Here is a 15,418-nt window from a genome sequence, read left to right on the forward strand (position 1 = left end):
CCCCCTTGGCTGCTGCCCTCGCTGATGGGCTGTCACCTGAGCTCCTGCAGGATTGCCACCTGCCGAGGCTGGGCTAGAACTTCCAGTGACCCTGTGCTCCCTCCACAGTGTCACTCTGCCCGGACCTGTGGCTTGCGACCAGGGGCGCCGCCTGCCCGATTATGGGCACTCCCCACTCCCGCCCCTGTCACTGCCCTTGCTGGGCGCACCTGGCCTCCGGGTTTAGAGCCCTCCTGCTCTGGCTGTGCTGTCGGCGGGGAAGCTCGAGGGTTCTGACTGGTCAGCCAGTTCAGCCGGCTTCGTTCCTTTCCTCCGCCCGTCAGCTCATGGTGGTGTTCTTCGCTTTACGGGGCTCGCCGGCTGGTGGGAGACAGGCGTTAAACAGGTAAACAAGCATATGAGAAGGTCCATAAAAGAAGGATGAGAACAGCCAGGAAGGATTCTTCTCCCTGCCTCAGTGAAGAAATCTGTCACTGGATCGTATAAACACCAGGACCTGGCAGACGGTTTCCAGAAAGTTACTCAGATCTGTACAGGTTTCACGTCAGGCACAGGCCTCTGCAGGGCAGAGCCTTCTTTTTAAGGCTCAGAGTAAATGGTAGTGGTCAATTTAAGGTTTTGTTTATTCCAACAAATCTTGGGCAATTAAGATTACAGCATATTTATATTTTCTCCTGATTGTAATTGATTTATCTGAACTTGAACACACTCCGATTCAAAAATTCTGCTCACAGTAACAGTTAAGACCCAGACAGCCAGATACTGAGAGCCTGACACCGACATGTGACCTTAAGAAATGTTAGGTACGGATCAGAGCAACGGTGCGATACAACTCAGCAATGCCAAACTAAGTTTTCCCCAGAAAGGAACTTGGCGATGAATTGTAGTTTTTCAAAGTATGGAAAAATCATTTATGTGAGAGTATCGAATGGCGTTTATAGCTGGTGGAACCGTGATGAAAAGGACCCTGAGGTCCAGCTTGAGAGAGAGGGCCTCACGGTACCTCCAGAGCCGTGTGCCCCTTCTCTGAACACGGTCCTCCCACCCACTGCTGAGGACCATCCGGAGGTTTGGGTTAATCCACCTTTATCCTTCATTTTCTCCTTTTGAGCTTTTTAAACACAAAAACAGACAGGGTATGAAAACGTGTGCTGGGAGCTGTCGTCAGGGTCAACCCGCAGCCCCCAGCGAGCTGCCTGGGTGCGGAGGACCATCATTGCCCATGCCCTTGGGCGTGTTGCTGCTGCGCGCCGTGCCTTCTCTCCTCCGTCCGACGGACAGATGGCCGTGCCTCCCTCGTGGGTCGCGGAGGCATTAAGTGAGGTCAGGGTCGTTCTGACACACGCGTAGGAGGCCCTGACCGCTAGGTTGACAGGTGCGCGTGGTGTCTCACTTTAAGCTCCCGCGTGCGTCCAGGATTCGAGCCCTGCGTGGACAGGCAGCGAAGATGGCACGAGAGTTGGACTTGTGGGTGGACGGCCTCAGAGGTGGGGAAGGCCCTCGGCAGCGAGACGGAGGCTGCGAGGCCACGGGGGAGACGTGGGGCACGGGCAGGGCGTGGGGCAGCGTCCGGCACACCGGCGGCTCACGCGACTGGAGGCTGCCCTCGCTGACCACTGCGCCCTTCTGCGTTTCAGTTTACTGAGAGAACATTCGATCGACGGCACCGGCTGGGCTCCCACAAGGACGTTAAAGGTAGAGTGCAGTGCTCTTGACCGTGGGCCTGGAGGCCCCTCCCTCCGGGAACCGGTCCTCTTGCCGTCCTGTCCACAGCCCACTCCCTCCTCACCCCCTGCCCGCCTGCCCGCCTGCCCGCCAGGGGTGCTCGGCCCAGCATCTGCCCCGGCCGGTTCCTCTGCCCCCACTTCTCTCCGGGGCAGTGGGGCGTTCACGTTTTCTCCGCTCACCTCTCCCCTGTACCATTTGTGCCTCAGCTCATTCTCTGTTCTTCTCTTCCTCTGTCCCCAGTCTTGGGAAGCGCCTCACTCTCAGAGAAGAAGGGAGGAGAGCAGCCGGGCGGGTAGAGGGGAAGGAGGGAAAGGACGGACGTAGCCTCTGCTCCAAGTTACAGGGAGCTCGCTGGGACAGGCGGTGGGCCCTGAGGGAGGGGAACGGGGAGCTTGCTTCTGTGTAGGCTTGAGTTGGTTCTGGTGGTGAGCGTTACGGGCACCCCACGAGACCACCGGCTGTGGCTTCCCCTCGAGGCTGTTCTGCCGTGGCATCCGTAGGACGCCTGCACTTCACTTGCCGCCTGATCGTTTCGTCAGAAGCAGCCAGAACTACCGGCCAGCGTTCGCTCCGCAGTGCTCCTGACTCCTGCCGTCGTTTCTGATGGGATACGAAACACGCGGCCGGAGCCCTCGCCCTGGCGCCGGGTTCCCAGCCTGCGCTTCCCTCAGCCTGAGGCTCGGTCATCTGGACCAGGCCCGTTTTCCTTGGCGACCGTGTCCTGCTCTGACACAGTCATACCAGCTCAACCTGAAGGGGTCGTGGGCGTCCCATCAGCGTGTTTGGGACGCTCTGAGACCGGCGGGCACGTTGCACTGTGCCGTCTTCCTCCCTGTCCCCTCCCCTTCTCTTCCCGTGTCTCGAGAGCGGTGTTTTCCCACACGTGTTAACTTTGGCTCAGTCATGCACGGCTTACAAAAGCTGTCCTAACTAAAACCACTTGTAAGTCCAAGTCTGTGCCAAATGCACAAAAGTAAGCATGGCTGGCAAGCGAGATGCTGCGTGGGATGCTGTCCCTTGGGTCACAAGGGTGAGCCCGGGCAGGCCTGGGCCACGTGTGTGCAGGGCCCTCTCCCCACCATCCTTCACACATGAACTGTCTGGGCCCTGCCTGTGGAAAGAGCTGCTGTGGGTGAACTGACCTCACTCGTTGTATGCCTACTTGCTAGTTCACCTCATAGAGACCACCCTCACCCCCGTCCCTGCTCTTAGCGGAGGACACTGAGGCCCAGAGAGGCGTGCGCGGGCCACAGTGGCCCACAGGTGACTGCACCGGCTCTGGGGCCTTGTCTAGTGCTGTGCATGACCACACCTGGAGGGGGCATCACCAAGTAGGCCCTTTGGGGGAGGGGCCCAGGGAAGGAGTTTGGGGCCCTGTCCCGGAGTCGGAGGCCGGAGGACACCGCGCACTTCCACAGGCCCGACTGTGGATCCTCCCGAGGTGTGGTCTGAGTATCGACTGGGGCTGAGAATCCGCTTGAAAAAAGACAAGGCTAGAGCTGACGGCAAGGAAGGCTGAAAGGGAACCTGTGGTGGAGTCACAGATGGCCAGTCACTCCAGAGCGAACACAGTGGTTTTCCATTTTGTTTTAATGGACATTTCTGATCTTTGAATGTCAGGAAACGTTACTAGCCTTCCCTGATTTTTGAAATAATTAGAGCAAAATTGTTGGGAGGCCCGTGGGACCACGGGTAATGAGCTTACCTGCAGTCCCCAAGAGGCCACAGATGCTGAAACAACAAGTTTTATTGTAAAGATGACTCTCCAGAAGTCTGGACTACGTGAGAGGGTGGCGAGGCCGAGGTGGTGTCGGTGGGTTTCTCCTGAGCAGATGCACCTGTCTTGGGCTGGGCCTCGCCCGAGGGCGCTTCACATGGTCCTTGATTCTGTGCTTCGTGCCCATACTGCTCACCTCCACGTTCCCAGAGCCTGTTGTCACACTGAAGAGAAGTTGTCGTCTTTGTTTTTTTAAGTTTCCGTCTTGGGAAAAACAGAGCGCACGGAGGATAAATTCCGACATGGTGCAATCCCGATCTCTTTGTCGCGCGTTTGCAAGACTTAGTGCACGAGAGCCTGAAACTTGTTTTCTTCTTTCTTTCTCATTCCAGGATGTTGTTTGGGGATTAAACTCTTTGTTTACTGTAAGTACATTGACCAGAATCCCGAGTTTTTCTTGATTACTCTGCCTCCTGGTTTTAAACATCCCGTCAAGGATCACACAGAGGGATTGAAAACAGTGCCCTGAGCAACACGCTGACCCCCTCGTGTCGGTCATATTCTTACTAGTTAGAGGAACAGTGACACGGGGACCGAGGGGGCTTTGGGGTAGCACATGGGGAAGGGGGCCCTGGGAGCCCTGCCGGAGTGGCTGTCTCGGCCCTCTGGGGCCAGGGCGGGGGCTGGTGCCATTCTGCTTTGTGTGGGCGGCTGTTCCTACGGGGGCACCCGGCCCGGCCCACTTCGTGTGTGTCCTCACCGGCAGCCCTGTTCCCTCCCACGTGTCCTGGTTTGGGTGAAGGCGTATGTGGTCACACGACTTCTAGACTTTTCACAAACCTAGATCCGTAGAGTTGTTGTCTCCTCAGTGGCCAGCTGCCCAAGTTTACTGTCCTCAGAAAACAGCATGTCACAGGCAGGGGCTGGAGGGCAGGCAGGGGGCATGGGGAGAAGCTAAAAGCTCGTTTTTGCACTTTTTATATAATATTCTTTTGAGTTTTTACATTTTGGTCATAAAAGAGCTTTCTTTAAAAGAAATAAGCTTCAGGGGCGCTTGGGTGGCTCAGTCAGGTGAGCGTCCGACTTTGGCTCAAGTCACGGTCTCACGGTTCCTGGGTTCAAGCCCCGTGTTGGGCTCTGTGCTGGCAGCTCAGAACCTGGAACCTGCTTCAGATTCTGTGTCTCCCTCTCTCTGCCCCTCCCCTGCTTGGGCTCTGTCTCTTGCTCTCAAAAGTAAACATTAAAAAGAATTTTTTTAAAGAGATAAGCTTCAGAGATCTGTCTCTGCGGAGGGGAAAAAAAGCTGTGATACTTTTAAACTCAACGTCCATGAAAATGAGCCCATCCTGGTCAGCGCACGGAACGGCGGGGTGTTGGAGGGGCAGCTTCCTGGCGCCACGGCAGGAGTGTGACGCAGCGTCCGGGATCACGGTGCTCTGCTCTTGCCTTCAGCGAGAATAAAAAGCCGCGGAGCCTCGAAATTAGGCCCTCAAGCTCCCGCCTCCCTTTGCCTTCTCCTGTGATGTCCCGGGTAACCACCTGCGGCACCAGCCACAAACCCCGCAGCTTCTGGCTTCGGGCCCCCCCTTAACCTAACCCTGAGAAGGCAGCGCTCAGGGGCACCGAGCCTCTGTCATTTGCTTGTGATTGTGGTTTGGCTTTTCCATTGCCGTGTATGGTTTACTTCTGAGCCGTGAGGGCTGCGGCATGAGGGAAAATCCACCCAGCTGCTCGTGCTGCTGCTGCTTTGATTTAGCTCTTAATCTAGTGCAGCCCCCTGTCTCCAGTGCTCCAGGCCTCCCCAATTCTGAGGAGCCAACCAGAGTTGCTGATGAAGCCCGATGGTTATTCCAGCCAATGTACTCGTTTTAGGTCAGATACATGGTAAGGAAGACAGAGAATTTTGTGTGTCTCGTGGTCTTTATATGCATCAGGTATCTCGTGTGTGTGCGTTGTATTTTTGCCAGTGTCTGGGACTTACAGTTGATCTCTTACAGAGCATAGAGGCCTCTGTGTTTTCCTTGCAATATTTGTGACATATTGGTCATACCCTGTTATTTATTCCTAAGTCAGAAATACAGTCCCCAAACAACACTTCTCCTGAAGAGAAGTACAGGCGTCTTTACAGTGGCCACGATGGCTCTGGAAAGTAGGGACTTCTCCGAAGGACAAATGTCACTACCTTGGTTTTTAAGAAGAGGTATCGGGCAATATAAAGATAAGGCATGGCCTCTGATTTGAAATCTTTGAGGAGAGAGGAGTAGCCATTCCAGAGTTTTCTTTTTTAAGATTTTATTTTTTTTAAGTAATGTCTCCGCCCAACCTGGGGCTCGATCTCACAACCCCAAGATCGAGAGTCACGTGCTCCACTGACTGAGCCCCCCCAGAAGCCCCCCAGGATTTTCTGAGGCAGAAAGGTCTGGGGGGATGGGCCTCCTGGCACTGTGGCGCTCACTTAGGCTCCACACGCCATTCCTGCTGGGTATGAGTGCCGTGCTGTGAAGGAGGGTTAATGGATAAAGAGAAGATCCAGTTAAGGTCAGCCTGGAAGGAAGCCACAGACTTGCAGCGGCAGAGATGTTCATCACAAAGTAAAGCAAGAAATGAGTTTTTGAAGACGAAAGAGTGGGATTTTTATTCGGAAATGCTAACGAGAGTGGCTCTTTATCAAAAGTAGCATTAGAACTTAATGCGGTCACCATCCTCCATTTTCACCAAACTTTGGACAGTTGTATGTAAACATCCCCAGTCCTTCAGTCAGCTGTTCGCCCACATTTTGAAGAAGACACCCACACGTTCGGCACGCTTCCGTCCCGAGAGCCGTGAGCCGTGATGGAGTTTCTCTAGCTTGTCCCGTGGCTGATTAGCTTCCCGTCTCCTGGTTCGTAAAGTGAACACATGTGACAGCGGAAGAACAGGTTCTTGCCATTGTTTACTTTGAGTTTTTCTCTCTTTAAGGATCTTTTGAATTTTGATGATCCGCTGAATATTGAGGCTGCAGAACATCACCTGCGGGACAAGGTAAGCTCACGACAGCGCCCTGGGCTGGTGGCTTTCTGTCTCTTGAGCAGATAAACACGAGGCTGAGAATGGCAGGTCTGGCCATTGATAAGCAATTGGCAAGTAATGTCTGACCCAAGGTCAGACAGAAGGGTTTTTATTAGATGCGGTTTCCTAGTAGAATTCAGTCCGCAGGATTTAAAGCCAGTAACTGTCAGTTTTCCTGACGAACCGTGTGGGGCCCAGTGATCACCATCGCCCTGCCCGCCCTCCCGTTGCACTTAGGCTCATACGCTCGCGTTGCGGTTTGGTTTTGCTCCAGCATAATTGGATCCTGTTTATTACTCTTAATCTTCAATTCCTTTTTTTTTTTTTTTTTTTTTTAACTCTTTTCCTCCAAGTCTGTGAATAAACCATCACTCACTCATTTTAGGAACTAATGGTCCATAAAATGGCTCTACTGTACTTTTTTTTTTTTTTTTTTTTTTTTAATTTTTTTTTTCAACGTTTATTTATTTTTGGGACAGAGAGAGACAGAGCATGAACGGGGGAGGGGCAGAGAGAGAGGGAGACACAGAATCGGAAACAGGCTCCAGGCTCTGAGCCATCAGCCCAGAGCCTGACGCGGGGCTCGAACTCCCGGACCGTGAGATCGTGACCTGGCTGAAGTCGGACGCTTAACCGACTGTGCCACCCAGGCGCCCCTCTACTGTACTTTTTTCAACCATTTCATTGTGGGCACTCAGGTTTTTCCCATGTTTTTTCCCCCAACTATGACAGTAATGCAATAAATATCCCTTGTACGCACATCCTTAAAAGTACACGGACAGAGTGTAGGAGCAGGAGTCAGGGTGACGGCCCTGTGACTGAGACGGGGCTGTGAGAGACTGACCGGCTTTAGTTGGGGCCAAGCCAACTAGCCGGCAAGGCCTAAGCAGACGCAGCTGCAGGGCTAACTTGGTTTAGTCCTAGAGCCTCGAGTTGCATTTTCTGAACCAGATTCCTCCCTGGTGAACCCTCCGCACCCCAGAAGTTAGCCACCCAGCGCTGTTACCGACACCCAGCCTGAACACGTGAGGTTCTAAATGCCGCGCTTAAGAGCGGGTGCGTCTGTGTGTGTGAGGCCCGCTGCGTGTGTGTGCTGTTACCTACGACCTCGGGCAGAGGGGCGAAGAGAGGTGCTGCCTCAGCAGGGCCCCAAAGGGGGGGCAGGAGTGCCCGCGAGAGCCGCGCCCCCCAGCACGGATCTGACACAGGCTCACGAGACCATGTGACGGGCACAGCAGGGGCCAGTGAGGCGTGCAGTGGGACCGCGGGGTCAGTGGGAGCTTCCGGTCAGGCAGAGGAGGCTGGGAGCAGCAGAGGCCTTCAGGAGGAGCCGGGGTGCGCGGGCCCCGGGCAGGGGTGCCCCCCGGCTGCTCTCACGGTTTGTGCCTTGGTTTGTCCGCTGCACCGACGAGCCCTTGCAGGTGTGCTCCGGGCCCCACTCACGTTGTCACTCCACTTGTCGCTGTCCCTGACCAGGGCTTCCCCACTCAACACTGTGTCTTACAGAAACCTAGTCGGGGGGAGAAAGGGCTGATGATGGGAATACTTCCAGGGCCACGTGGAGAAAGCCCTGTTACCCGCGGCCTATCCGTTTATTTCTCTTGGAAGGATGCTTTCCATTCTTTGGATGAAATAAGGGGAAAACTTGCGTTCATAAGCTCTCAGCCCCAGTGAGCTGGACCTAAAGTCCTCCAACAGTGACGCCTCCACATGAATTCTAGGAAGTGCCCCAGCCCCACCCACATCCTCATGCCGAGTCATGATGACAGTGACTGAACTTTTCTCGTTACTTTATTTCGTGGCCATTGTTCCTCTAAAGTTTGATGGTGGCCACTTCAGCGCCAGGTGAGGGGCTAATCACACTCAAGGATCTGTTGATGAACAATCACTGTCCCCAGGGAGTGCACATGCTAGTGAGCAGAGGGGGTGGGCGTTGGTGGGGCGGGAGGCGGTGATGGGTTCCCTGTCTTCTGTAGGGTGCTCAGAGAAAGCCTTTCTGATAAGATGAGTAGAGATCTGGTGTGAACCAAATGGATATCAGGGAAGAGCATTCTGGAGTGTTGACAGCAGCGCAAAGGCCCTGAGGCAGGAGTGTGCTGGGGTGTTCAGAGAAGACTTAGAGCAGAGTTGCAGGACAGCCGTGACATAGAGAGCAGCAGCAACTTTGGGTGGCCTTTCCGGACTCTGTCCCACGCACTTCTCAGAGACCGTTCACTCTCCTGTTAATCTCCACGAGGGAGGGACTCTTGTTATCCCTGATTTGCTGCTGGGGAAGTAGAGCCACCAAGGAGGTAAGAGACTTGCCAGGAAGGGGCAGAGCCCAAGATGTGAACCCAGGCACGTGGGCCTTGCTCGGTGGGTCCTCAGGCAGGGGTGGAGGTGGGATGCACGAGGGCCCCCTGGAGGCCGTGGGCTCCAGCTTCGTCCTGGGTGAGGGGAGCGCACAGGGGGTAAGAGAGCAGAGGCAGTTTTGGTCTTGAGGGCCAGACGGGGTGGGGGTGCCCGTGGAGTCTTCACATCCTGCGAGCTTTGGTTGCGGCCCCTTAGGCGCTGACGGTACTACTGGCCTCTGGGTGCTGTGGGAATGGCCAAGCCGGGGCCGCCGGGAGGGCTGTCAGAGCTCCCCGCTTGCGTCACCAAACCATTTCCAGACCCTTAAACCAGGAACCCGCCGACCTCGAAAGGGTCACTACGTGAGTGGAGTGTGGGCAGAGAAGGAGCTGCTCAGGCCGGGACTGGCCACCGGAGGGTGCGGTCCTCGAGGGGCCCCCCAGGGGCCCTGCTGTGCTCCCGAGGACGTGCGGCGGGAAGGCACTGCTGCAGGGCGGCCCCTTGCTGTGTTGTAGGAGTTAAGAGGGGTGAGGTCTGCCTGTCCGATCACAGCGTCCCGACGCTGAACACGTGTGTTGTGAGGTGGGCGCGTAGCCCCAGGGCCCGGGACCTCGGGCGCTAAGCCTAGAGCAGGCCTGAGGGACACACCTGGGGTGCTTCCTGCCCGTGCCGGCCTGGAGGTGCTGAGGGCCACGCCGCCTCTCTCCAGCGGATGTGTCGGGCTCTGCCTGGCGCCCAGGGAGGGGCCCCTGCCGCAGGCCCACCTCTTGGCACAGCGGTCCCTCGGATGGCGGGCCGCACTCGTGCCGTGAGAAGTGGGTACGTTTCCAGTAGGCAGCAGGGTCTGCGGGGGTCGTTCCAGCAATTCCAATCTGGACGTGGGTCTTCGGAGAGCAGCAGCTGCGACTCATCCCCAGTTGTGGTCAGGAGCCCTGTCCTGACCTCCGTCGTCCCCTTGACCACACTGTGGGCCACACTCTCCCCATCTGCAAAACCAAGGGTCTTAGGCTCCCTTCCACTCGGAGATTCTGTGTTGCGTCCCCACCCCCAGCCTTCCTGGCACAGCGTCCCGCCCACAGCGGACACCCAGAGTAGCAGGGAGGTGGCACTCGGCTCCTCGGGCCTCTGGTTGTCCTGCAGCCGTGGCAGCTGGGGGCCGGTGGGGCCAAGTCCTGCCGGCGCTCTCCAGAGCACGCAGCGGCTCCTTGGCTCAGGTGGGTCCCATGCATTCCGGAAGTGTTGCTTCCCTCGCTAACTCGCTCCCTCTTGTTCCTTCTCCCCCGATCCCTCTCGCTCCACAGGAGGACTTCCGGAATAAAGTGGAAGATTACATTAAGCGTTATGCCAGATGATAGGAGGAGGAGACGGTGGGGCTGTGGACTGTGTGTTGTAGGCTTGTCCTCAACCGCAACCAAAAGGGAGCCTCCTCCCCAGCCCTCGCGCTCCCTCAGACCCCCGGGTCGTCCGCATCCTGTGACCACGCTGTCCCGAGGAAGAGCCTCTGCACGACCGCCCATTGTAGATGGAGAGTCCCACATAAATACAGCAGGAACATGTGTCTGGGGTCCTAAAGAGTTGTCTGCTTACCTTAACATGTTTACTTTTTGGAAACTGTACTGTATAGGCTGTTGATGAGATTCCTGAGCAGTTGTCATGAACTCAGAGTTGAGGCTAGCGCTTGCTTTGTCCCCTTTTCCCCAAGCCCTTCCCCGCACACGTGATGCTGGTGATGTGCTCAGTGTAGCTCGCAGGTGGGCGGTAAGAAGCCCGCTACACACTGTGATTGGATGCAGATTCTCTCAGCTCCTTCCCGCCGACGTTGGTCCTGCCTACATGTCATGAAGCTTCCCAGAATGCATAGTCATTCACTGTAGATCTCTTACTGAAATGCGTATTTTATTTAATGTAAGTATATTTTGGAACAGATTTGTAATTTGTACAATTTAATGCTTTAATTATTTTTTTCTATCTTCATTTAGTTTGTATTTTCATTGTATAGAGCAGACAGGAAGATGCTGGGGAGAAATACAAAGAAAATATGAAAGACACATTATTCCTTCTGTCCAAATGAAACAAGAATTTGGCTTCTAAAAATCAACTCTTTGGGGTCCAGTTGGGGTGAGGAAGTTTTTGGAACCTTCTGAAGCTAGATCTGGGTGGTTTAAAAAACAAAAGGCAGGGAGCCTTTCCCACCTGCTGCCCAGAGGAAACCGGCCAGAGCCCAGATCAGGCAGGGGCTTGGTGTCTCCACAGTGGCCTTGTGGTTGCGAGCCAGTAAGCAGTGCCAGGGGGCCTCGGGTCCTGAGGGAATCAGCCACCCATGTCTCATGCCCCTGAGACCGTGCCTGTGGCCTTCTGAGCTTGCTGTGTTTCCGGGCCATCTGCAGGGAGCCTCCTAGGGCCTTGCAGGGCTGGGAATCAGCAGCAGCACCCAGCCAGACTCAGGCCAGTGCGCTTCAGAGGAAGAAAACTAAGGAGGCAGGTGGATTTACTCCAGCAGTTAGATATCTGACCCAGTGAAATCAAATGCAAAATAAATAATTGTAGGGTTTTCACCTGCTGCCTGCCTGGCATAGTCAAGTTTAACAGCCTCCTCTGACCTCTGGATCCCCCCTCTTTGCCATCTCCCCAGCCTGGTGTGTTTTTCCTAGTTTATAATGCACTATTTGATTATGGGATCAGTGTGTCCTAGAGATGGGCAAGGAGGGAATGTGGGCCATGCTTCCCTCCCATTTGTGATCAGGAATTGTGCCCGTTAGACTGAGGGGGCCCTGACCGATCGGCCACACCTCTGGTGCACAGCTCAGGAAGAGGGGCCGGATCGAGGGCATGGTGGCAGCTGGGAGGCTTGGGGCCTGTGAGGAGGACAACAGCAACCCTGCATCCTGGAGCCTGGAAGAGGCACTGAAGCTTACACACTAATTGGAGCAGGACACAGGGCAGATCAGCAGCTGGCCTGCCCACACTGTGGCCTGAGTTCTGCCCCTGTGATCCAGGCCACGCGGTTCTGTGCCTGGGCAACCCCAGGCTTGAGTCGTCATATCTCACGGTGTCCGAGCAGCTCCCAGGCTGCACAGCTGGTGGCGCAGATGGAGGTGGAAGAAATGACCCCAGAGCCCATGGTTGAATGGAAAGCTGCACGTTGTAGTAAAGGAGTACCTTCTGGACGAGACCGGAAGGTACGGCTGCTAATTCCGACCTCAAAATATTTGCGCAATAGAAAAATACTTTGCTTATCAGAGATCAATCAATTCCTCAGAAATGACCTTTCCCCGTGACAAGATCATCCTTTTCTGTCCGGTGCAAATCCCTCCGTGGCCTTGCCTTCCCCCATCTTGGTAAGGAACACAGCCAGCCTGGCCCAGCCCATCGTGGTGGGGAAACAGTACTGCGCTGGGCACGTGGCCAGTGGGGCCCGGGGCATCTTTGGGCGGCTGCAGCACCCTGACTTGCAGGCCTTTTGGTTTCTTGGGAGTCTCCTCCCCCCTCGGGCCAAAGTAACATTTCTGACTCCAGTCCATGGGCTCCACCAGGCGGATGATAATTGGTGGTTTCCGATCTGCCAGGGGAGGGTTTCCAGTCCTGGAGCCAGATGGCATGGAGCAGGCCCTGGGAACAGGAAGCTCCGGGCTTCTCTGATGTCCACTGGGGTCCCCCTGACTCCGAGGCGTAGCGTTTGGATGTCAGCAACACGTTTCCCAAGCACACTCAGCAGGAAGCAGTTCCAGGGTAGACCTGTCGGAAGGCAAAGCTCACGTGTCTCACCTCTCAAACACAGACTCCCTCTGAAGTCTTTGTAAGGAGCCAGGGCGAGTGCGTTAGTCTGGTGTTACGTACTGATCCTTTGCTGTGTTACTTCCGTCCTCTGTATTTGGCTTGTTGTAGAGTGCTGGCCCAGGGAGCAGCGTCTTGGGTTATGGTTAACAAGACACCCTGCTTTATCTGCAGTCCTCCATAAGCACCAAAAGCCTTACAGGGCTGTCTATGGTTTCTACCAACTACAGATTAAGCCAGGTTGTGCACCTGCTAGAGAAGTCTGCGGTACAGAAATACACGTGAAAGCTTTGTGAGGGCTGGTTCGGACTATTTGCAGTAGCTGAAAGAGTCTGAATGTGTAGTCTTTAAAAGGAACATGCACCTTAGTGTTTGCTAGTTTAAATGTTTCAAAATGTCCAGGCAGATTTTCCTCTGCCCTCAGTCCCCCGGCCCCCCACACTTCTGTGAAACGCCCCCATGGGTGCAGAAGGCAACAGCCGCTGTCCCTGTGATTTGGCCAGAGCCAGACCAGTCCCAGCAGAGTCTCAGGCCACCTGGTGGCTGAGCCGGCGTGCAATCCTCTCATGGTAGCAGGAGCAGAGATTGGGCCGGGCTCTGGAGCGCCGCACAAAAATCCCAGAGCGCAAACTCCAACTCCCAAGTGGTGGTGCTCCCAGAGGATGTGCCCCACTGTCTCCTGGGATTGCTGTAACCGCCCCCCCACCCGCCACCACCGCTGTGAAGACAATCACAAATTCCTATTATGTCAGACTTCTTCCCGACGGGATGATCAAAATCAACCAGAATAGTTATTAATGTAAAATTCCAACCAGACGTCACAGTGAGCCACCAATCGCAGTCTTTAACGAGGCTCTTCTCAGCTCGTGCAGGCTATCCCGGGATCGTTTGCACTTTCATTCACTTAAAAATATGTTTTACCTTGGAAAGTCAGGTTTGCTACAAGTTTGTTATTCATCAAAGTGTCTAATAAAATGCTAATGTATAGATAGTCTTAGCAAAATAACGTATTTTAACTTTGCCAAAGAACTTGGGAAATGAGAGCACTTGTCACTCCCTTCTTTCCTCCTGAAGTCCTGCCTCAAACAAGTCAACAGCTTGGAGGGGCTAATTCGGAAGGGTCCGTGTTGCCCACTCAAGTCCCCACTCACGGCCTGGGTTTCCATGGGTTACCAGAATTGATGGAGTGAAAGAACTGTGGTTTGAAAAAAGTTCTTCAAAAAGCCCAGTGATGAAGGCATTTGGGGACCTGGCCTTGTCAAGAATGTCTATTCATGTTAAGCTGTATAAAGAACTGAATTATACTCTTTAAAAAAAAAAAATCATCTTAGGGCTCATTCATTTCCATTGCCCAGTTCATTGAGCCAGAGTTCTTTGATAAATTCACTTTTCATGTCAGGGCCAGCTGGAAGAAACCATGCTTGCCCAAGAATTCCTGGTGCTGGAGGAGAGACGGGACAGCGCCCCAGCTCCGCAGAATGGGGTAAACGCTCGTCAGGGGCCAGGCGCCAGGAAGGACCAGCCGTGGGTGGCGCGGCACCTCGTGCAGTCTCCCTGGTGAGCCTTCCCACCCAGCGGCGCTCTCCCTGCTCTGATGCCCGTGTGCAGCCTGCTCCGTCTCTGGCCTCGCACAACCGACTCCTCTGTGTTGCAGTTTTTCCTGTTGGGTTTTTATCACCTCGGTGTCAGACCTCATTGACCCAGCCAATGCTCGCCAGCCGTGGATCTTACCAGATGTCTCTTTAAAAATGCATTCCGGCCTCAACGGCCCTGTTCACCTGTGTCCTGCCCTCCCACCCCCACTCCCAACCAGGGTGAGGCCGAGGGGCCCTAAGGTGGGTGCAGCACCGGGCATAGAGGGCCGTGTTGTCTGTTCAGCCGCAAATGAGTCCGAGAGGACCTGACTCCCTGGGGTGGTTCTCGATGGGAGCGGGGGAAGGGGGGAGTCCAGTGGGCACGGATCCCACTGTGGTTGCTGTACACCTCACCAGACCAGCCCGTGGTGTGTGACAAGGGCCACAGTTGATGCAGGAAGACCTGGCTGACAGCCCGGTGAGACCAGGACAAACCGGTGGGACGACCTGTCTACATTCCCCCCAGCTTGCTGCCGGGGCGGGGGGCGGGGGGCACCTCTAATCTTCCCATCCCCTCCAGAAGAAGCCGCCCTGCACCTAGCACATGAGCCCATTGTGACTGGCCCCCTGTCCACTGTGCCAGCCACTGCCCTGAAGACCCTGCCTGACCTCAAAGTGGGTCATGACCTTCAGGCCTTGTGACAAGGTCTACCTCCCTCTTGGGGCTCCTTCCGCGATTGAGTTCACATGGTGCCACTGCTGTGAGGCCTACCTGACAGGCAGGTGGACAGCTCCTGGGATAGCCTCACCTTGCCCAGGCTTCCAGGAGCACAGAGGGTGTGGTCTACAACTGGTTCCATTTGTATTCCTGCCCGTCCGGAGCCAGGCAGCATGTGGAGACGGGGCCTTGGCTTGGCCATCCTGTGAAAACGGAATCGCTTGTTACAATAGGGTTACTAGGTGCTGAGTAAATCTAGCAGGACCTTCAGAGTCCAAGCACAGCAGATGCATAATGCCTGCTCAAGACAGCCCCCTCACTGCAAGCCCGGCGTGCTGCCTGGAGGCAGGGGCTGATGCCTCACAGGTGAGCGACCCACCCTTCTCTGAGAGCTGGCCGGTGCCGAGTCTGAACAGTCTGCTTTGCTGGAGCAGGTAGGACTGGAGAAAATACCGCAGAGTAGAAATAATACCGAGCAGATTCGGGCTGAACGGAACACTTTGAGTGTAGCATTAAAAGGAACTTTTT

The 15,418-nt window shown here is 55.1% G+C and overlaps 1 protein-coding gene across 4 annotated transcripts in view; it reads left to right on the forward strand.

Annotated features, from left to right (window-relative positions):
- UBE2F (ubiquitin conjugating enzyme E2 F (putative)) overlaps positions 1–10,872 on the forward strand; it is a 54,484-nt gene extending 43,612 nt beyond the window's left edge. For 3 of the 4 annotated variants that reach the window (XM_045481923.1, XM_045481924.1, XM_045481925.1), the window contains 4 exons: positions 1,638–1,695; positions 3,838–3,870; positions 6,404–6,466; positions 10,126–10,872. In XM_045481923.1, the coding sequence (XP_045337879.1) occupies positions 1,638–1,695; positions 3,838–3,870; positions 6,404–6,466; positions 10,126–10,176 (205 nt within the window). In that variant the 3' untranslated portion in view covers positions 10,177–10,872. The remainder of the gene's footprint in view (positions 1–1,637; positions 1,696–3,837; positions 3,871–6,403; positions 6,467–10,125) is intronic. The other variant, XR_006713266.1, reaches the window with a different exon arrangement.
- Positions 10,873–15,418: the final 4,546 nt, after the last annotated feature.

This window comes from Leopardus geoffroyi, chromosome C1 (assembly GCF_018350155.1).
Source record: "Leopardus geoffroyi isolate Oge1 chromosome C1, O.geoffroyi_Oge1_pat1.0, whole genome shotgun sequence".
NCBI lineage: Eukaryota > Metazoa > Chordata > Mammalia > Carnivora > Felidae > Leopardus > Leopardus geoffroyi.